The sequence below is a fragment of the Grus americana genome, chromosome 11 (assembly GCF_028858705.1).
Source record: "Grus americana isolate bGruAme1 chromosome 11, bGruAme1.mat, whole genome shotgun sequence".
Lineage (NCBI taxonomy): Eukaryota > Metazoa > Chordata > Aves > Gruiformes > Gruidae > Grus > Grus americana.
This window is the reverse complement of record NC_072862.1, coordinates 14500163-14522718: the sequence shown is the minus strand read 5'-3', so window position 1 is coordinate 14522718 and position 22556 is coordinate 14500163. Positions and strand designations below refer to the sequence as shown.

The following is a 22556-nucleotide window of genomic DNA, read 5'->3' as shown; positions in this document are numbered from 1 at the left end:
ACATGAGTCATCCTCTCCATGTTCTACATTGCCCTCCTGGATCTTCATCCACTTCCTTTAAGGGACTGGCTCTCAGGCTGCAAGCCCCAATGCAAATGATTCCCTCATAACAATTTTCAATTCTACTACTCCTTTTATGGGCAGAGAAGTACATTAAATAAACTAGCAAAGTTAGGTGAGATGGAAGTGATTTTTTTTTTAAATCTGTTTTGTAAATATTTATCTGCTGTATTAAAATAGTCTATCATAATTGTTAGGTTGTGCTAACTACCCTGAACATTCATCATCTTTCCAAGAAGGGTATTTCCTGTCTTTGCAATAAGACATTTCTAGTAAACAGCTAATTCAAGGCCTCTTGCAAATAAGATTAACACTTTAAAGAGCTAGATAAAATTAATCTGTAATTTATGGGACTGTTTTGCAAACACTGTAACCTTGTATTTTCCAAACATGTATGTGCCTTTTGTAATCACAAACATCTGCAGTTAAACTGCACTTGACTAGAGTCATTTTAATTCAGTTCTTCAGGATGACTCATTTCTACTGATTGAACAAGGATATAGAAGAAACAGGGAAAGTTGTTAAACTTGTTTCTCTTCTCACTCTAATTCCAGACACATAATTCTTCGTTCATCAGTTAGCAGCTGGCAAAAGCTGCAACAGAATTATGATGATTTATGTCACAAAACCTTACTTCCCACATGTTAGGAGTCAGCTTGAGTACTTCGCGGTCTTTAAGCTACCCTATTCTGATCCTCATTAAGGAAGAAGGATTGTGTGATTAAAACCACATGCATTAAGGTATCTACCATGTGGTATCTGCATACTACCTCATCATGAAAATGCAGATTTTCAGCTGCTCACCACTGCTTTCCTACGTTACTTTTACTCACATTGCAGTCATAGGCATGTCAGTTCAAGTATCTTTTAATCTCAGTTGACCCTGTTGTTTCTATTTGGTTTTTAAACAGCAGGTGAATTTAAAATATATAAATAAATAAAAAGCTTCAAATAGAGTTTGACAAATGCCCTAGAATAACTACTTTTGCTACACGAGTTTCCAAAATTTAAAGCTCAGATAAAGCAATAATCAACAGACATTAACATAATCCATATGTTCAGGGAGTGATCTGATATCTAGCCACTGGGCAGAACTTATTGTAGAACCATTTTCCTAATTAAATAAAATCACATTAAAAGCTAGCTGTGTAATTGTAAACCTGGTGGGTCCTAAATAAGTGAATGACTAAAAATAGTTTTAGCTCAGCAACAGCTGTTAAGAACCTAGAATTAAAAATGTGACAAAGCTCTTCACAATTGAGATCAGAGCTCAGCCATAGTAAACCCAACCACTATGGATCAAACTAACTGTATTCCAACAGAAATGCTACATAAATGTGTACAGGCACATCGTATGTTTTTTGGAAAGTGTGAGAGTGCAGCTAACAAACATTCAGGACAGCCTGAGGCTTTCCCTCCTCCATCTGCCTTCCTTTCCCCACCTTCCACCCTGTACACTTGTTTAATTTAAATGCTAACCTGCATTTCTTGACTTTCTGCCGCCCACTATCTTTATTTTTCCCTTTGCTTTTCTGTTCCTTTTTTCCCCATCATCTGTGATATAAAACAAGACCAGCCTCTTAAAGAAAATGCACTGTTAGAAGTAGGCTAACAAAATTAGTGCCTGCAGAAGTCTAGTCATCTTTTCTGTAAAAAAGCTTTTACATTTTGCTCTTGTCTTAATAATTTACAAGTCAATTTTACAGTTAATTAGTCCCAGTAAAATCAATCGAACTGCATGGTTTTCATAATATTAAACAAAATGGTTATCTTCACTATATCAATTTTAACTATTTTTTGGTGACATGTTGTATACAGTATTTAAGAACTGACAACAGGGATTTGATTCTAAGAAGAAAAATGTCTTTAAAGTAGGCCTATATCATTCTTGGGCTGGCTCTATAAGTTCTTATAGCTTCATATTGCTCCACTGAAGTCAATACTCACAATCAGGCCAATCTGACTCATTACAGGAACCTACTTCCTTCCTTTGATCAGACAGCTACATACTGCATGTATATTTTTGAAGCCAGAAGTCTTTTTCCAATTATTTAAAACAGTAATGTTCACCTATGAAGCTCTTACAAATCCTAGAAAACAAGCATATCGGATACTGCATCCGGTTATGAAACAGCTCCAAAAATAAAGATCAAAAGACATTTTTATTTGTCGAGCTAATGTTTTTAAATAATGATTAATTATTTAAAGAAGATAAATATGAAATTTGGTCAATTTATTTGAAATTACTTTTCCTTATATATTTTATAACTCTACTTTACCATCTGAGGATAAAAACCACTAGTTTTATCAAAGAAGTCCTAGTAAAGTGATCAAACCCTGGGACTCCACACTTCCTTGGTCACTGTCTCCTATGCCATACTTATTGTAGTTTTTCACCCTCCAAGTTGTACCAAACAACTATTGGTAGGGCTGTGCTACACATAAAAATCACTGAAATAGAAATTAATCTCCTTTTGAGAAAGCTACTTTTAACCAAACTTATTTTTATCTAATTGGCCCAACAGAGGTGGTGGCAAGTAACGGTGAAAATAGGAACAGGCAACTGAGAGGCTAAAGTGTTTTTAAATTGCTTCACTGCAAAAGCCAGATTATTGTGAAGCCTCACTCCCAAGTGTTTTCCTGATTAAAAAAAAAAATCTGGTATGTTTCAATTAATTATTTCCTGTGTCTAATTACAATGTTCTAGTTCACATTTCTAGGATTGTGATATTTAGAGAAAAAAAAAAAGAGAAAACAACAATAAAAGTAACAAGCTTGTTCCTAATCGTATTCCACAGTATACCACATCCCTTCCCTAGGGAAAGGAACAGCCAAGCACCAAATGACGTGTGAGGCTTCAGTGAAGACTTTAAACCACGAACACTGTGAAGAGCCCAAAACCAAGAAGGATTCTGCTATCTTAATCAGACACTTATGATATTAAGAAAAAAAATATTTTTTTGCTGACAAAAAGTTGCATTTATTTGAACTTACACAAGCTTTTCTGGGTAACTATCACTAAGTTAGCAAATCATTCTAATTACTCGGATCAAATATTCAAAATTTAAAAAAAGCATAAGGAACTGGGACCCATGAAAGTAATTTTAAGAAGGTTTGGATTGTCACGGTGGAGAATCAAAATTTTGGTTAAAATTACTAATTTGCTTCTTATTGATGGATGTTTTTCTCACATCTTCTGACAGGCCTTAGTGACTGAAAAAAAGTTTCAGAAACTCATTCTAATGGTCCAATACAGCAAGTGCCATGTATTCATATATAGAAGCCACATTCTGGATAACCACACCACTTTAAAAAACTACTGGAAGAAAAAAGAGAAAAGTAAATTCTTGATGTAGTGTTGGGTGACCTACTCAAAATCAGAGACAGAAGGCCACTGTTGTTGTTTTTCCTTTTTAAAATAGAAAACTCAGGAGAAGTTAGTAACAACTTGGACCATTTAAAAAGGAAGTGGAAAACACCCAAAATACATCTCTTTCTGGAACACAGAACAGTACACAACTTTTTACTGCTTTACATTTGTTTCTGGCAAATATTTATGCTTTTCTTATCAGAGGTAATAGCACATATTGACTAAAGGAATGAATATTTGACTATACAGATAACATGCCTGGGAACAAACCATAAACTCACTGCTGCATTCAACATTCCTCTATTTAGAGCTGATCTAGTTTTAAGGATTGCAGAAGCCAGATGTGCAAAAGCAAGTAGGTAGTCCATATATCCCTGAATCTCTGGGTTTCCACGTTGTACTACTTTCATTCCTGCCTCAAAATCTCAACCACATTGAATTTACAGGATAAGCTTCTAAAATCCCAAGGACAGCCCTATGAAAGATGGTAATTTTTACCTCTCTGTGTCCCTTTTCTAGAATATCCCTTTAAATAAGAGCAGTGCAATATTTTGTGATGGTATCTAGCCCTCGTATAGACAGTGCTGAGCTGGAAGGACTGTTATGTTGACAGTGAGCAAGAAAAGTAGGTTCTTCCAACTTTGTAAGAAAATGTAGAGGCATCATCCTGCAGAGGTTGCGTTTTAGACATGAGGACACTGCCATATGTTAGGGCAGACACCTGACCCAAACTCATCAGAGAGGCTGCACAGCCACAGCTGCATGACAAAACCCAGTGCCATGCATCACACCAGCCAATGGTAGGAGAGAGATCCTAACAATCTCTCTGCACCCTAGATACGTGCACACTAAGATATGACAGTAAGCTTTCCTCTTCCAATTTATGCAATTGTGGACCTGGTTTTGCAATTAATTTTTGCAATACCTAAGTTCAGTATCTAAGTTTGTCTTGCTTCTTGCTATGCAGACTGGAGTTCCAATAGCTCCCCTTCCCCAAAAAGTCACCAAAAATAAGTTACAGATTGTCCATTTCTCTACAGTAAATTTATCAGAAAGCAAGTTACTCCTCAATTAAATTTTAGTGCAGAAACATGACTGTAATTCAAGCCCCTGATGAAACACAATTCTTCAAAAATGACAGAGATTCCAAATTAAAGTTTTCACAGAAGATATTTCACATTGTTATTTGCACGCCACTGCTCTCAGCCAAGATTAGCACTAATACCCACATGCCTTTATAGGCTACAAAAATACTTCCATCTCAGATTGGAAAGGAAAGCTGAAACAAAAACAACCTAGCTGTTATAGTAGAAGGCAAAAAACAAACAAAAAAAATATTTCAAGAAGTTTCTGTCCCCTAACTCAGTTTAAGTCAAGTCATAAATACAGTCAGAATGCTCTGGAGTCCACATATAATAATACTTGTTTGGTTAGTTTTAAATTTATAGATTTATTTCTTCATGACAGAGACAGCTGTCAGAGAGATTTGCTCTAAAAGTAACACCGATTTTCTCATGGAAGTAGGAGAGTGTTGCATATTCAGTAAGCAACATGGCAGAGTTTTATTTGCAAACAGAAATGGAAAGCCAAGGCACCACAAACTCAGTCACGAGAGAGATCCAGAACCCCAGATTTCAATTATTAGTTTTAAAAAGCTGAAATACTTCCTGACTTAATCCTATGTAAAAAGATAAAGAAGTAACTAGCAAGATTTCATCCAGCCCAGAGGAAGCACATTATAAATCCACACACAATAACAAAACCTGGAAAATTTCCAATTCCCCAGCACATTTATTTTGAAAGACCACATGCCAGCCAGCTACTTTCATAGTAAGCATAGACTAATTGACACAGTTCCCACTTGCTCACTTATCTTTAGTTCCTTTCTTGCAGTTTTCAACACTAAGAAAATGATAATCTGGCAAATCGGTAGCTTCTAGAATTTCAAGTCTCTCAAGCCTCTATTTGTTCAAGCACTGTTCCATACTAGCTCAGAAAGTGAACGGTCATAACATCAATAGTATCAGCTAAATTTCTCAGTATTCCTGCTTATGAAGAACAGCTTCATTTGGTTCACACATGAACTCTGCCGTGGTGCCCTCTAGTTATCAGACATTTACAGCAGTCACGCTAGTACTACTACGAGCATTTTTTTGCTGCTGTAATCTTGACTATGCATGGGGGGGGGGGGGGAAGCAATAGAACCAAGTGAAGCATTGCAAGTTTGAGAATTCAATTAATTTTATCTTGTAGACGTACCAAACTACACAGATACAAAACACTGATGAAATGGAATGGCAGAATGTGGCTATACAATCTAACTGGGAACAGAGCAGATACTTCTGAAATTCAAACTTCCAATAGTAACTAAATTTCTTGTATTTTTGGTTGGTTTTTTTCAGATGCTTTTTCATATCTTATCAGATCATATTATTTTCTGATATTAGCTGTAGGCAAAGAAAGCAGATAAGGTTTCAGATGTCCTCTTCATAGTCAGTAAACTAGTTAAACCATAGAATTCCTAGTACCCATTAGCATTTTTTGGGAGATTGAAATTAAGAGTTCTTCCCTCTTGCACTCCTTTCCAAGAATTCAAAATTCTAGCTAGTTAGTGCTGCGTGACCAGTTACACTTCATCTTCTATAAAGTTACATTATCATCTTCTGTAAAAGGGGAGAAAGTAATTTAGTTAACTATTATTTACTTCCATTTTATAATTTATCCTCTAATCTATCCCCAATATAAAAATAAATCATGCCAAAAGTATTTATGGCAGCTTTATTTAAAACAGGATACCATGCAGTAGGTAATTTATGAGAATAAAATGCTCACTGGCAGTCATTAAAATATCACTTACAATTTATAAACAAAGTATAATTACATAAAAGATTCCAACTTTAAGGAACAGGACAAAACAATTTACACTTATCACCTAAACAAATGCATCATGCGTTTACTGAGCAAGTACACAACATTCATACAACGCATGCAAATTCAGTCACAGCACTTGAGAAAACTTCACAATATACTGACGTTACGTGGATAATTCCACCACGAGTTTGTTGTACAATATTAAACTCCTTCATATTAAGTGTAGCTACCCATTGTTCACATTTAAAAATAAAATATCATTACATTGTTCACATTTTAGTAATAATTTATTCAAGGAAAAAAATTAAGAACTTTGTCTTCTGGCTGCAAGTAAAAGTCACCACCAGTCAATTATTTACTCTTCCCTCAGTTTCTAGGGGGCCTAAATACAAGGCCTTACACAACAAAGCCTTTTATATGCATCATAAGTCATGTTTAAATATTAGATAAGGTCTTGCTCAGCGCTTTTGCTCTGTAGAGGTGACTTGATTGAATAATTTACACTGTTACTGCATGCTTTTAATAGTGTACATTCCTAATCTTGCTATGACTAACACCAGTCCTTAATAATAGTCACATTTTCATTAAAATAAAACAACTGAGAACCTATCAGAACATAAAAATATTTCAAGAATGAATCAATGAAAAAATAATAATAAATGCATGATGCAGTAATGCAGTGCAACACTGCACTTTATTCAGCTCTAGTATTCACAAGCCCCCACAATACCAAGAAAGAAAAAAAAAGATTTTAGAAAACTTCAAATACTTTCCACATAGATCTAAATGAAACTTTCAGCACTGTATTTCCTGCACCCACCATGTCATAGCTGAGTAACAGATAGTAAAGAACTCAAGTTAGCCACATCTTGCATTCATTATACCAGACATGCAGACTGCTATTCAGCTTCTCCAATCAAAAACCCAAGTAAAATGCCACCGATTGCAAACATGATGCCCTTTTTAACAAACGAGATTTTGGGTTACAAAATAAGCAGCTAGCAACAGTAAAAGTGATAGCGATGGTTGATATACAGGTTGAAACACATTTAAGAAGATACAAAGCACACCTAAAGCTGGCTTAAAGATTTTTAGCTCGTAATTCAGCACAGGTCCCACAATTTACATTAAGTGATAACCTGGCTCTTTATACCACTTCTATAACCTATAGATGGTACTTAATTATAAAAGGATATCACAAAACCTGTGAGAACACATATTATTAACTGCCCACAGAAGAGTTAAATATCAATATATCCTTAACCACTGAAATGTTCATCGATTTATCTTTTGGTAACAAACACTTCAGTGTCAAGACAATTCAGTCCAAGTTTCTACTGCCCCCGATTAGCACTTTCATAAGCTGTTGCATACTTACAGCCAACAAAGTCTACAAGGCAAGATTCTAATTTAAAATTTTCATTTCACATTTATCTTACTGAAAATATTTATCAAGCATACATCCACATATACAGTGAGGACTACATGACCAGTCAGTGCAAATACTCTAGTGGTTACAGAAATCTTTATTTCCAATTGTCATGTAAATTGCATCAAACTAATCCTACAATGTGAATCTATGTTCAGTAAACATCTCAGTGACATACTGAATAACTCAGCCTAGCACTGACAGAGATAAAGGGAGGGACTTTGAGAGTATGTCTGCTCCTGCAGACGAGCATTTGGAATTGCAGGTATTTATTTAATCTGAAATCCCAAGGTAATTTTACAATGTCTGAAAAAAAAGTATCTGTTTTATCTCCTAATTAGAACTCCTAAGCATCCTAGGATATTACATTAATATTTAATTCCTGAAGAAGAGAACAATCTCTGCTTTAACCTCTGAAGGTTAGAATTGCAGGAAGGCAACAATTAAAAATATTAGCAAGTATGACAATGTATATCAAAGAAATTGTAGCCTAGTATACACAAACAATATAGACAAGAATTTGGGGGGGTGGAGAGTGGGGGGGAGCAGGACAGACCCAACCAAAAGCAAATCAAAGACTAGTAGACAAGTAAATTCTGCTATTTTCCACCATTTTCCCTAAGGTCAATTACACATTTGTAACAAATCATACCATTCATTCATGATACTCTAATACTTGATAACATGAATTGTACTCTCCCAGTATTTTAGTCAACATTACCAAGAATTGCCATAAAGCATTACAAAGAAATGCCATGAAAATTAAATTATATTGCTCAATACCACAAGCAGGATAAAAAAACCCCTAAAACAATAAAAGATAACAAGCAAAGGAACAGTATACAGTAATTCCCCACCGTTATTAGATTGGGAAATCATGATGGAAGCCCACAAGTCTTCCTCATCCCACCCCTTGATCTGAAGATTTTGTTTGTAGCTTTGAGGATGTTCCAGGAATAGTAGTAGAATAGTGGGAGACCTTTAAAAAGAAACTACTTTGCAGGTACTATGATGTTGTTAATTTAATCCTGCATAAAAAAAAAACAAAAAAAGATTCTACATGATTTCCTGACAAGCATCCAGCAGGAAATACAACATTCATTTACTAGTATTTCTTTAACTCTTTAGCTTTTCAAGAATATTTCTCAGACTACAAAAACCATTAAGTTAGCTTTTTGTCCGTATAGGTTCCTGTCATGAATTTATTTGGTTGTTTTCTACATGGTAAACAAACATGTAACAAACCCCTGGCTAAACCCTAGTGAACAATAGCAAGTAAAAATCAGCAGGCTCCCAATAAAAGGCTCTCATTAACACAGGTGAAATAGTCTCAATGCCTTCTCAACACCCTGTTCCCTTCACGAAAGCGCCAAAGTGCTAAAAATTGCATACTCAGTGGCAATTTTCACAAAAAAATTGTCCTAAAGTGTAAGCATTTGTACACATTTGTACCATTGAAGAGCATAGTATTTTTTTCTTCTCCAGTACAGAGTAATTTATTTTTTTTAAAAAAGTAGAAACTATTGACTTTGTAATGTCTCCCAGGGCATGAACCTCATGAGACTGCAAGCCTGCACAGTACTGAGGAGTACTAGTGATAGCATCGCACAAGCACAGCAATAGCATTGGGAGATTAAGACATTTGTCATATGTGAAGGATTCCATGACTAGAACTGGTGCACTGCTGAAGCGAACAGGAGTTTTTCCATTGCCCATCCCCCGTGACACCTCATCTCACGGTCATCTGCTAAAAACTCAAAACCAAAATGAAAAATTATTCCCCTTTTTCATTCTCTGTTTTTAAATAATGTAAAATTAATGCAAACAGTTATAACAAATAATTCTTTTACTTAATTGTAAAACTACATCTCCCAATACTGCTCTCTACTAACCTCTTAGAAAATTAGAGGTAAAGCTTACCAAACTTTTTCTTCTTCCATTCCTCCTCTGGCGCATTGGTTTACTACAGCAGGGCTACTCATGGTAAGTGCTGAGCTTTCATTATTCATTTTTTTTCTACAAAGGAACAACATCATCAAAAAACATGAAAAATGAAGTGAAGAATGTGTTTACTAATTCACTAGAAAACCAAAACTTTAAGACACGAACATTTAAGACCAAATACAGTATGTTTTACTCACTTAAGTAAATGTCCTAAATCAATGGGATTAATTGGATGAATACATTGGGAAGGATTTGGCAGTTTTGTGGACTTGCTAGTTATGCCAAACTCAACACTGATTGTCTTTTGTTTACTTTTCTGAACACATGCCAAAAGAGTTGATGTCAGCAAGTCTGTATCCAGGGCTATGCACAGTGTCAGTTATGTTAATTCAGAGCAGCACTCACAGCTAGTGTTGCCATGGAATGATCTACACAACACTGGGGAAAAAATTTCAATTTCTGATATGTAAAGATTTACAGAAACTTTTTAGCATATTTTAATAACTTAAGATCATACTTTGCTGATTTGCAGAAAATAATCATTCATGGCTGAAGTCATTCTCAAAACCAGCACAGACATATTCACATACTGGCAATAGCAAATCCCAAGCTACAATGCTTCCGAAAGGTCTATATGACCAAAGGTGCTTCCAGTAAACAGCTTCCACAGTAAGAACAAATGAAGTCTCTAGATAAGGCAAGTTAACTTCACCATGAAACACTATTATTTTTTGACAACAGATCTACAATGTTAACATGGAATTTCTTACATCTACAGTTGTTTGGGGTTTTTTCCCTTTCTTCTAAAAGAGGGAGGGGAAAAAATATATTTTTAGTCAAAGTCATCTTATTTGACTTGACACCTGGTTGCTATTATGATCAGCACAAAGACCTAATTGATTAATGGAGAACAGGTTCAACTGTATATTAATATATCTACTAGAACATAACCAGGAAATAGGCTGTGCTTGCTAAGATAATAATCCCTTGCATTTTGCAAGAAGGTATCAAGAAACCATAAAAGCTGGTTTAACCTGCGTGAAACTTGGGTCAAAATCTGACTTGACGGTCACTGACAGCATGACAAGTCGAACATCATGCATATGTCCCATCAGTAGCAGGCAGAGTAGGCCAATCTTCACAAAACAAGTACTTTGAAGAGAATGCCAATCTTTGTTTCAAAATTCTGTCCATGCAGGACTAGATAAACTGCCCTAGCCAGCATGTTTATCAGACAGAAGTCCCAAGATCAGTAATCAAAATTTGGTCCTGACTGGAATTAATGTATACTTTTTGCCTCCCCTTTGCTGTGAACAAAGCACGCAGCACCACCGCTCCAGAGAAAACAGAATGGACTTACAAGAACAGGCCCTTAATTCTACAATTTTTTTATTTTTTTTTTTACATGTCTCGTAATAGGGATAAAAATTCTGCACAGTCTGTTTCTGAGCAAATTTGTTTCTTGAAATCTTGTTTTAAAGATCTGGAAAACTATTCTGAAAGGGAGCACAACAAATGCCTCATCTCTGTCAGGGCAGGAACAAAGTCCGTTGGCCATCTGACCTCTTTTTGGATCCGTGCCTGACTGCGAATTCACTCCTCATTCTGAAGTTGGATCATTTTGAAAAACTCAAAAGTAAAAAACAAAACAACCCTCCCCCCAAACTAGTAATTCTAGAAGTGGCTTGGCAACAGCACGTGTTGAAAGTTAAATTATTACTTGCCTCCCTAGTCTATAATAGTGCAGGAAGAGGGGAGTTGTTCTTAAATATGTTTTGAAGGAACAATGCAAGAGTCCATACTTAAATATCTTCTGCGAAGTTCCTCTCTTTCACAAAGCAACTTCCTGACAGGGCAAATTAAAACTTTTCTTTTGGTAATGATTTTCTAATATACATTGGGGAAGCCCAGAGGATTCAATGATCATGCGAGTTATGCCAACAAGAGTTTTACCTCCTCTTACAGTCACTTGTATTAGTAAGATCAAAGGTTCAATGGAAGGTTAAAAGCAGTCCATTAATTCTCAAAGTTGGAAGCTGAAAGATTCAAATTACAAAATCACAAGGTTGCCATTCCAGAAAAACCAAAACCTTCTACTGTTCACTTGTGAACTAGTACTACAATACAAGTGTTCAATATGTGACTAAAAAAATGTTTTCAGCACCCCCTTCCTCACCATTAGAAACATCTAAGCAAACACTCCATACATATTTCTGCATTGAGACTTCCACACTGAAACTAGGGTCAAAGCAGAGGAAAGAAGTGATAAAAGTTACTGTGTTATGAACTTTTCTGTGAAGAATTGATGATAAAGGTTGACATATATCTAACAGAAAATAAATTAAATACGTCATAAACCCAATTTATGTTCTCACATGTTCTGCAAAGAAAACCACGTGAAGCAATACAGAGCGGAATAAATCTTGTCAAACTTCAACTGCCTCATGTTCCCAGTCTAATATCTGAAAATGTCAGTAACACATTGTACACCTTCCCCTTGACAACCTCAGGATCTTACAAAAATCTGCTTCTGGTGTTTTCTTAACAAACTGAGGGCACCAAGAAACCTGTATTTATTCATTCCAACAGCAAGATCTCATCCACCACACCTTCAGAAAGGTATCTATCTGCTGGATAAGACACCAGGCTTTTTTTGGATACCAAAAGTCATATTCTTTCAAGACACAAAGTCAGGCTTTTGCAGCCTCCACTGCTCATTTTCCAATAATATGAGAGATCTGCCAAGTCACCCAGTAACTAAACAATGCACTGTTCACTTACACATGTGAAAGAGAGAGGCGTAGCAGCCAGCTGATACAATGGTGGACAAGCATCCTTCCTCAGCTATTACTGACAAAAGGGGGACAGGAAACGCCACCACGCCTGCCTGGCCCTCTCCTGTCCTCTGCACTGCAGCAGCCAAGAGCACACTTCCTCAAGATGGGAGCAGGCAGTGCAAAGCATCACAACCCTCTAACTTTCCACCCACGCCAAAGGATGAACAATGCTCCAGCAACACCCACCATGTAATCCCCGCCTGCTGTAGCATAAACTCCTAGCATCTTGAATGACTTTTGTCTATTTCAGCCAGTCTCTTTCAAATCATACTCTTCCCTCCTTCCTGTCTTCTGAGATGAAGGAAATTATTGTTACAGTTTTGAGACCAAGTGTCCGTTCAGCATTGCCAGCCAGCAGCAATTCTCATTCACACTTTGGAGGTTGGACAGCAGTGAGTCAGACAAGCTTCTGGAAAATCATCAGGGATACTCTTTTGTCATCCTATTCCTGACAACAGGTCTACACGGGTCCTAGGTCACTCTCCCAGGAGCAGCAGGTAATTAAACAGCTGATCCCTACATCACTGACAAATTTTGTGGCCTTATCAAAAAAAAGTTTTTTAGTTTCTAAATGACAAATGGAAAATTGGTATCCACCTACACTTACCAAAGCCATGGATACCAAATATTACCACTACTACTCTTACTTGAAAGCCATTTCAATGAAAAATTCTCAACGTGTAGATTCTATCCTGACCCATTGCTGTGCCACAGACTGCTCCTAGGCTGCTTCTTCAGAATAACTAACTATTTTTAAACTACAAACTACCTCTTCTATTTTAAGATGTAGAAGGGGATATCTTTTTCCAAGCATTAAGAACATTTTGTGGAAGTATTTCTAGTGAGCACAAACTGCTTCAGTACGTCTGTATTAAAATACCGAATTGTTCTGTTGTGGAATGAAAAGTCATGGTAAGGCTGATATTCTCCAAAAATATTGTTTATATTCAAAGTGAACCACACAAAATTAAAGCTAAAACTGGCAAAGTACAATTTTGCTTGGAGTATACTGTTGTAGGATTTATTTAATCAGAATACTAACACTATCCCCAGAAATCAGCCTCCAGTAATAGTAACATCTTAGAAAATTAAATGCAAGTCAAGAAGCAAAGGAACAATGTTCAGAAAAATATATGCTATTCACAGGTGCCTCTTTCTGTATCACCTCCAACTCTTGTTTGGACTTGAACTTTATGGCGTAGGCACTATACATGATGAAACTTGAAGAAGGAAAATAAATCTATCATCTTCCCTCTTAATAACTTGAAGCCAGATGCCAAGGCAAGTCGATGAATATCAATTTAAGAGACTGCTTCAGACATATTCTGTTCCTCATCCTCTGTTTGTACACTGAATCTTGACTGTTCCTGATAAGGAACACGCACTTTAATTAGGTGTTGTCCTAGAGATCGTGCTCTGCTGTAATAGGAGGAAGTGGGCAAAAGGCAATTCCAGAACAAAAACATAGGAAAACAATGTCAAAGACTTTATTTATAGCAGCTATGTTTAACACTACTATCACTATCTTATTGAGGGAACAGCCTTGAAGAAACATCCTTGCTGGTTTTGAAGAGACATCAGAAATTTACCATACTTGGCCTTCTATGACTGAGTACAGATTGTTTAATACTACAGTACCCAGAAGGAAGCATGCACCCCAAAATTCTCTTATCTCCACAAAGAAATCATTAACTTTATCATCTGATGCATTTTCAGGCCATCTGCCTTAAAGCCCATTCTTACACCACATAATGGCAGAGAAAAGCCTACTAGTGGTAAGCCACCAGCTCAAGGACTGAAAAGTGTGTTATATGTAAGTATATTTTATTCATTTATATTTAGATTTATTCCTGGAAGTTCTGCAATTGCCTTTAAATGGACAAAAATAAAGGGGGGGGGAGGGGAAGGATCTAGTATAGCATAGCACTCAAGCCTCCAAACACCTGCACAGAACAGCATTATATTGAACAGAAAAAATGAGAAGGTTCAAGAAAAGCATTGAAGCCACAGCTCAAATCAGCCTGCGATTTATATCTAGGAGAGTGGTGAAAGTATTATCCAGTCCTTTTAAAATCATGATTCACTACACAAAGCCCTGTTTGTTTGGGGTTTTTTGTTTTGTTTCTTTTGGGGGGGGGGGTGTTTCTTTTTTTTTTTTCCTTTTGTTACAAAGTGTAGCTACACTTTGATCCACAGGCTAAAAATCTTTTTTTGCCTTTCCCTCTACTCCCTATTTGTATCTCTAGACAAGTAAGATATTCACAGTAGTGGTGGTTAAAAAATAACGTATCATGTACCAGCTGTTCACTACAGCTACAGCAAAAATAACCAATATCTTCTGATAAAACATGTTCCCACAGCTCCTTACCTTCACCAAAATGCTTTGCATTGTTGAAATAGTATCTCATTATACTTGGTTGATAAAAGAACTGTGAAAAAAGCTTTACTGAACCCTAAGAACCACCAATGCAGAAACTATTACTCCTTTTAATGAAAAAGAAGGCAGTAGCATCACTATAGTAATGTGCATCTACTACAAAGAAAAAAAAGTTAGCCATGTTACACACCATCATTCTCTCAAGTAGAAGTATTTATGCTCACAAAACCTGAACAGTAAATTACTGATTAAAGATGTTACGATGCATGCTTGCTAAAGATCCCATCTTCCATTTCCTTACTAGCTGCACAAAAGTCTGTAATTTCTTGTGATTTCTTGTGAACAAATACATTTACTCTTGTATTGTTTTCTGAAAAGTTGCAGTTGCACACACAAAGTTAGCAAGCACATAGTATCTCACATCTTGATAGCACTCAGCTCCCAACCAGCAACCACCTTAGGCAAATAGCTTGTTGAAGGTCAGATTTAAACTTTAAAATGAACTTCATTATTTAACTGCATAACAACACACACCAAAACCAATCTTTTATCCAAATTGTTTTTCTGAGGTTTTCAGATACTGCAGTTGCCAAACATCTTTATACCACTAAAGCATACTTCAGTAAAATCAGAGTAAAAACCTCAAGAAGCTCTTGAAGAATATTTCTCCTGATTACAACTCCAAGCAGCAGGCAGTGCTGAGAAATTTCACATTGCATAATCACTTCAGTCCAAGCCTAGCATACCATAAACTTAATTTCACACATGCTGTGATTATTTTGAGTAAGTTTTGACCTCAATGAACATGTGGCCTACCATTACTTACCTTCTTGAAGTGTTTAAAAATGCACCTGATGCACTAAAGAATGAGTACTTGGAGGACCTTTTTAAATATGTTTTTTGAAAGGGTTTTTATTCGTTTCCTTGAGGCATCTCATTAAAAATAGTCACCTGTCCTCTTAAGAAGCACAGATAAGTTTTATATAGCTACTTCACGCAAGTGTATATACAAAGATATTTGGAGGAAGTAGTTCAGAGAACCACAGGCACCGCACATAACTTTTCACTCCATATTTGGTGATTCCACTAGAACTCTGCAAGATGATGGAGAAGAATAACAACATAATGATTCTCTGTCTCATAGCAAGTATAAAATTTGGCTCCCTCTCCCATACACACACACTTGCTATAGACAGTGAGACAGTCTATCCCGTTGTATATAATGTTTACTTTTGAAATAGCATGAATGTTATATTTACTCTCAGCACAAAGTAGATTAAAAGGTAAAAGACAATAGTTAAATAAAACCAACAAGTTCATACCAGGCTGAAGCCAAAGTACTGGCATGTAACAGTGTTCAATCTGGAGAAATACAGCCTGCTACGAGACACTGTTCTCAATAGGGCTAGTCCTTTACTTTATGGAGACTTAGCTCGTTTCCTCAAAAAATACCAAAAGAAAAGGAAGACAATCTATTACGTTACAATTAATCTCACATCACCTTCATGAAAGCCCATGGAGAAGCTTACAAGCATCAAAGAGAGGATGTGGTTACACCTCAGACATCCTTCAGAACCGTTTGAATATGTTTATATAGTGAGACACCGGCATTAGGGAAACCATGAGCAGGTACATGCACATGTTTTATTCCCAAAATACAAACACGGATTTTCCTGAGCTAGTTATTGCTGTGAAAAGTAATAGTTATGAAAGAATTCAGAGTGCTGGTTTAGTCTATCCTGCTTATCAGTGTATTATACTGTACATCACTGTGATAAAGAATAGAAGAGCAAGGACTCATCTGCACTGTCCAATCTGCAAAGTTACCAGGAGCTGTGAGTCTTTTAGTGGTTTCAATTCAAACTTTAGCAGTGTAGGGGGAAATAGGGAATGTTTGTAGGCTTTGGTGTCACTTTTAGGGATGGTAGTTGATTGCCATATCAATTAAAAAAAAAGGAATTTGATGTTTCAGTACTCTGGCTTAATAAGAACATGAAACTACATCTCTCATCTGATTAGGAGAAAACCTAACATTATGAAACACTACCAAAGACAAACAGAACATTTTAAACAGAACATTTAAAATGCAGAAGGTGCACACACAAAATTAAATATACTCTTTAAGCAGAATACACGAACATTAAGTACTATATTCTATTCAACATAAACAGATATCGAGGAATTTTTTGTCACTGATGTTATAACTACATATGTCATTCTGAGACAAATCTGTTCCTCTCTGGACTAAAAGATCCAGATGTTCCTACTTCAAGTATCTGGCTTCAGCATCAGACAGTAAACAAAACAACCTATCCATTCTATCAGCATGTAAGAAGAATTATCCAGCACTGGCCACTTCTCTACTCTTTCCCCCCAGCCTCCAAGTTTGCATTTCTTTTCAACAAAACAAGAAACAAGACACAACCGTATAATAATCCACCTTCTACTGCAGACTTTCTGAAAGCCTTTAGTCAGTTTGACAAGCCAAAAGGGGCAAAAAGTTGTCTGTGTTTTTTTTTTTTTCCACAAACTGATTTCAAAGGCAAATACAACTACTTTTAAGCTAAACATACTGTATTGTGTTTTGCAGTTAACACTATGCAGCAAAACAATGCTGAGAGGTTCTTTCCAAAGACTGAGTATTTATGTTCCCAATTTAGTGACTCATACAGCTAGCAATTTCTGAGATTAATTTAACTCTATCCTCCTCAAACTTCTGAATTTGAAAGCAAGCACTAAGTTGTTATTCAAAAGTTGTAACAATGACAAAGAGTTTATTTATTATTTTTTTCATGTAGATTTTATCTAGGGGAAAACTGTTTCCAGAAATAACTGTGTGCTATTTCTGTAAAGAATATTAGAAGGGCTATACAAAGTTAAACCAATTTAAGGGACAGTTTATTAAATAAAAAAAGAGGAGTTTTCTGAAACTAGCACTTTAAATTAAGTCTTTTTCATCGTAATGGCAGACTCAGGAAAAAAAAAAAGATACAGCATGCATAGTCAGTATAAAATCAATGCAACCACTGCCACATTTTTTCATATTCTTCTCTTCAACGTATCATGAGGGAAGCAGGAATAAAGGGGTTTATCCTCAACAAAAATACATTAAGAATAAATGAAAACCAAGAGAAATCCCACCACAGTTGAAACAAACACAACTCATTTTCCCCTTTATCAGAATCATCACTGCCAGGGAATGGTAGCAGGTTCAAAATTTTATCTGCCCGGAAGTGTGTCACATTTTCTGCTTCACATTAAAATTATGAACCTTTCAGCCTACTATCTTAATAATCAAGATTATTAAACTGTGAAGTGTTCCTGAATGAAATAAGTCAATGAAGATTGTCAAGTTGGTTTTGTATTTATTTTTCTTGGTTATTTAATGGATTTGAATGCAGACAAAAAGGTGTATTGTCCTAAAATTACCTTCTTTTCAGTCATTACAACTTTGCACCTGCAATTGCTAAGCACAGTCAGAACTCAAACCTATGTGGGAAAGTTTCCAAGATCACCCCTCCACACACTTATTGACTTGCTTGAGAGAATTTTTTCTAGGATATTAATTACTCATCTGTGGAGCATCAACAAACGCTAATTTTGACAGCGTTTCTGTAGGCAAAGTATTTTAAGGCTCACACTCACTTAAGAGCCTCGCTAATCTACAAAACGATACCAGGTTTACGATACACTCATCATTGCCTGTGTCAATACAAATGTGGTGGCTTTAAGTGCTGTACTGCAACTCATACATGCCTCTAACCTCTCCCAACCACCTATCTGGACCCATCAGTTAAAGCCATATACAAGTAGCAGTCAGCCCCCTCCAAAACACGCACTGTACAAATAGCTGCTGCTTGTCTTCAAGACAAAGATGATGGTCCAGACAGAACCTTCAGAGGGAACACTAGCTGGACACACTGTAGTATTTAAAATAAAATCAGTAAGATTCCTGATACAGTATAGACAGTGTAATGGACATACTCTTCTCCTAGTTATGATCCCAAAAATTTATATTGGAAAAATGCTGAAGTGTTTAAAATAAACTAATGAAAGCTGTACTTATATTTAAAATGTTTGAGAGATGATACCAACAGAGCAGCTGTTCTTGCTCCACAGAAACCACACAAGTCCAGGTAACCCCTGCCAACTTTCCAAGTTTATACAAGCTTCAGTAATGTAAAAGCCAGTAAACCTTTTTGAATACAAGTTGTACCACACATTGATTACACCTGCAGAGTTATGAGGGGAACTGCATGACTGTGAGGGTAATTAATCCTATATAGAAAGGGGGCTGGGGGGAAATCAATAAAAGCATAGGGCATCTTTCTAGTCACATAATGTTGCTATTTCTGTTTGTATATATAATGATTTAATATGAAAATCAAAAAACTACTCTTGTATTGTAAAGAACATAAAGCTTCTGCTTCTTGGACAGTTTAAACAATTTTTTGGGAGGGGATTGCTGGATTTCACTACTGGCCACACTTCAAAGTACCACCCTCAGCAGTGGTCTGTAAAAGACACATATTACTTTGAAGTAACTCATATACCTATGGCAGCATGCTTACTCATCAGCACATGATTAGGAAGTAGTAAATAAATATGCATGTACGTATTCATATGCCCTTGTGTTTAGATATTAACAGCCTGATCTATTAGCATGCTAATCACTTCAGTGGGATTCTGTAGCATTGAGCACCTGCAAGTTAATCATTGTTTACATTTCCATAATTGACAGTGTATCACTTCATGTTCAACCCTAGTCGACACTAGATGGGAAAACATTTTTTGTTTGTTTTTACATCCTCTATGTTACATGTGCAGATGGAGGCCACCACAGTTACATCCTACATAACTATTTATTTCGGAATAGTTACTTCACAGCTATTATAGTCAAAAGCAAAGCACAAGGTGCTTGTTAATCACAGATTACTGGAGCATATTTACCAAGTCCTTTATTTTTTCAATTATTTACCTACTACACTACAGTAATTCTACATGTTCTTAGAGACTTGTGCAAGACCATAGCCATTTGTTTATTCCAGATTTCATATGACTCGGACAACTGAAATCCACAACACGCCCTCACAAGCTGAAAGGCACAATTTGGTAAAAAAATCAACAGGATTATTATTGCACCTAGAAAATATTAGATGTGTGGAGATAACAGTTTTTTCAGTCAATAAGTAGAAATGCAAACATGAAAATTTCAAGACATTTCTTCGTCCAGCAAGTTCAAGTACTCTGACAAAAAATACTCAGAAAAATTATGTTTTGTCAAAAAAGATTGTTCAAAAGCCTAAAATACTGAAAACATACAAATAAAATTCTAGCATAAACAGAATTTAAGAGATTAGGTACATTTTCTTTATCAAGATTTAACATGGGAAAAACTAGCTCCCGAATCAGTATTAAAACATTACATATAAACTCCCAAGCAGAATCAGGTGTCACCCACTTCAATTCATAAACAGCAAAACTAAGTAGATTTTTGTTTAAGGATGTGTGGTCTCGCTGGCCACTTGCTGGAAGCAACTCCACATAATACACCTCCAAATGGTGCGCACATAAGACACCCACAACTTGGAATCATGCCAGAACAACTGTCTACACAAAAGCCGTCCCCAGAAGAAGTGCGCTATTCAAAACAGCGGAGGTCTGAGAAAGTGTGCAGGGAACGACACTGAATGTTACAGTGTCTTCATGGGTCACGAGGCCTTGTCACATTGCTAACTGATACGCACAATTCTGACAGAAATTAAAAGGGATTTCTGTTCAAAACAGTATTGTATTTTGTTTACTAAAACTGGGGAATAAATATTTACTGAGAACAGTTATCAAGTCATACATATAAAAATTTTAAATAGACTAAATGACAAGCCAAAGATATTCCTGTGCATTCCCTTACTTCAAGTACACTGGGGCGGCTCTGTTTCACACACTCCCCAACCTACATTCTGCAAAACCTATTATTCTGCAATAAATATTTTAACTCCGTTTGTTTCCAAATCCCATGGCTTCTCCTATTCTGAATTCAAATTCTGTACAGATACAGCATTCATCTCAACTTGTTGCACTTTGCAGACCCCTCTGTACATGCTACAGAATTGGGTATTTAACCAAATTAATCCTCTAACAAGTGTGTGAGGATGAAGGATTTTTCTCTGCCCTTTCACTATGAAAATGTAGCACACAAGGTACTAAAGGGTAATATTTAACTATAAATTATATTAATGTATGCATGCACACATGGAAAATATATATATGGATATTTATATATTCATAGGATTTAAGAACCATACAGAAAAATAAAGATGTCAACTACCAAAGTTGAATTTCCTGCGTTAATGTAAATGGTTCCTTAATATATAACAAATTCTGGTCACCACCAACCACATCACTAAGATAACTGGTAAAACTCTGGGACTGCACTGCAACCCTGGAGCCAGCCACAACCAACCTTACAGCATTTTCACCTACACAGCCCTGCACCAGCATTAACTATTTAAATTCAAGCAATGATCCGTGCCATGCTAATTAATATTGTTTCTCTTTTACAGCCTATTCAGGGTCAGCTGTGACTGACTTCACAAACGTAAGTAATTTGGTTTTTCCACTCTCCTTTCACCCACCAGCCTCCACCACCTCCTTCCCCCAAGGTGGAGGCTGTGCTGAGTGGAGGGAAGGGCTGAAAACCGGAGACCGGCCCAGCCGCTCTCTCACTCGCCAAGCCAAACAAGCAGCTGGGGGAATAACTTATTTGTAATAACAATTACGGTTTTCAAAGGAGGCAACAGGCACCTGGGACTTCGGCCCTTCCTTCGCGGGGTTTTCCTTCTAAACTGACATTCGTGTAAGATTTGTCCTTAAATAAATGTAAAGAGTTCTTTAAAAAAAACAAATACATAAGAATAAAACGGCTGTTGAACCCTGAGAGGAAGCGGGTCAAGCGCCCGCCGCCTCCAACCGTCGCCTCGCCGGTGGCGCCCCCCGCCCCCCCAGGGCCCCTCACAGGGCTACTGGGCACGAGCGGAGCTGGGGGTCTCTGAGGCGGCGGCTCCCGCCCGCCCGCCTCGCTCCCCCCGACTGGCGTTAGACCGACCTTGGCGGCGCAAAGCTCCAACGGTGAGGTACCCCATGCCTCCCCCTCCCCAGGGCATCGCCAGAGCAGGGCGAGGAGGGCGGCGATGGTATGAGGAGATGGAAGAAGAGGAGGAAGAGGGTGCTGTCATGAGTCCTTTCCCGAACCGCCGGGGCACCCCCACTACCACTCCATGTGGAGTCCCGTAAGGGGCGACGGGTCCCTCCGGAGGCACAATGCAACCTCTGTGGTCAGCCACGGCTGCCTCCAGGTGCCCCGGAGGAGCCGAGCCCCTCCAGCTCTGATAGACAGCCGCCTCCCTGCCCAGCCTCAAGCACAGCCCAGACGCAAAGGACGGCACCTTACCTCGCACCCTCCTCCTCCTCCGCGGCTCCCGGCATGCGGCTCGCAGAGCTGCCACCCCGGTGAGGACCCGGCGGCAGCCGTCGGCAGGGGCGAGAAAGGGCGCCGGGGGCTGGGCAGGGGAAGTCGTTGGCGGGAGCGGAGAGGATGCGGGGGGCTCCAAGGCCGGCTGGGCGGCTGTCAGGGGAGGCGGAGGGAGGAGACGTGTGTGTGTGTGTGTG

At 37.5% G+C, this 22556-nt stretch overlaps 1 protein-coding gene across 2 annotated transcripts in view; it reads right to left on the bottom strand.

Moving 5' to 3' along the window:
* ARHGEF3 (Rho guanine nucleotide exchange factor 3) overlaps positions 1-22556 on the bottom strand; it is a 134801-nt gene extending 112245 nt beyond the window's left edge. Inside the window, exons 1-2 of one of the 2 annotated variants that reach the window (XM_054838447.1) lie at positions 22339-22556; positions 9651-9746 (exon numbers count right to left, since the gene is read on the bottom strand). In XM_054838447.1, the coding sequence (XP_054694422.1) occupies positions 9651-9746; positions 22339-22373 (131 nt within the window). In that variant the 5' untranslated portion in view covers positions 22374-22556. The remainder of the gene's footprint in view (positions 1-9650; positions 9747-22338) is intronic. The other variant, XM_054838448.1, reaches the window with a different exon arrangement.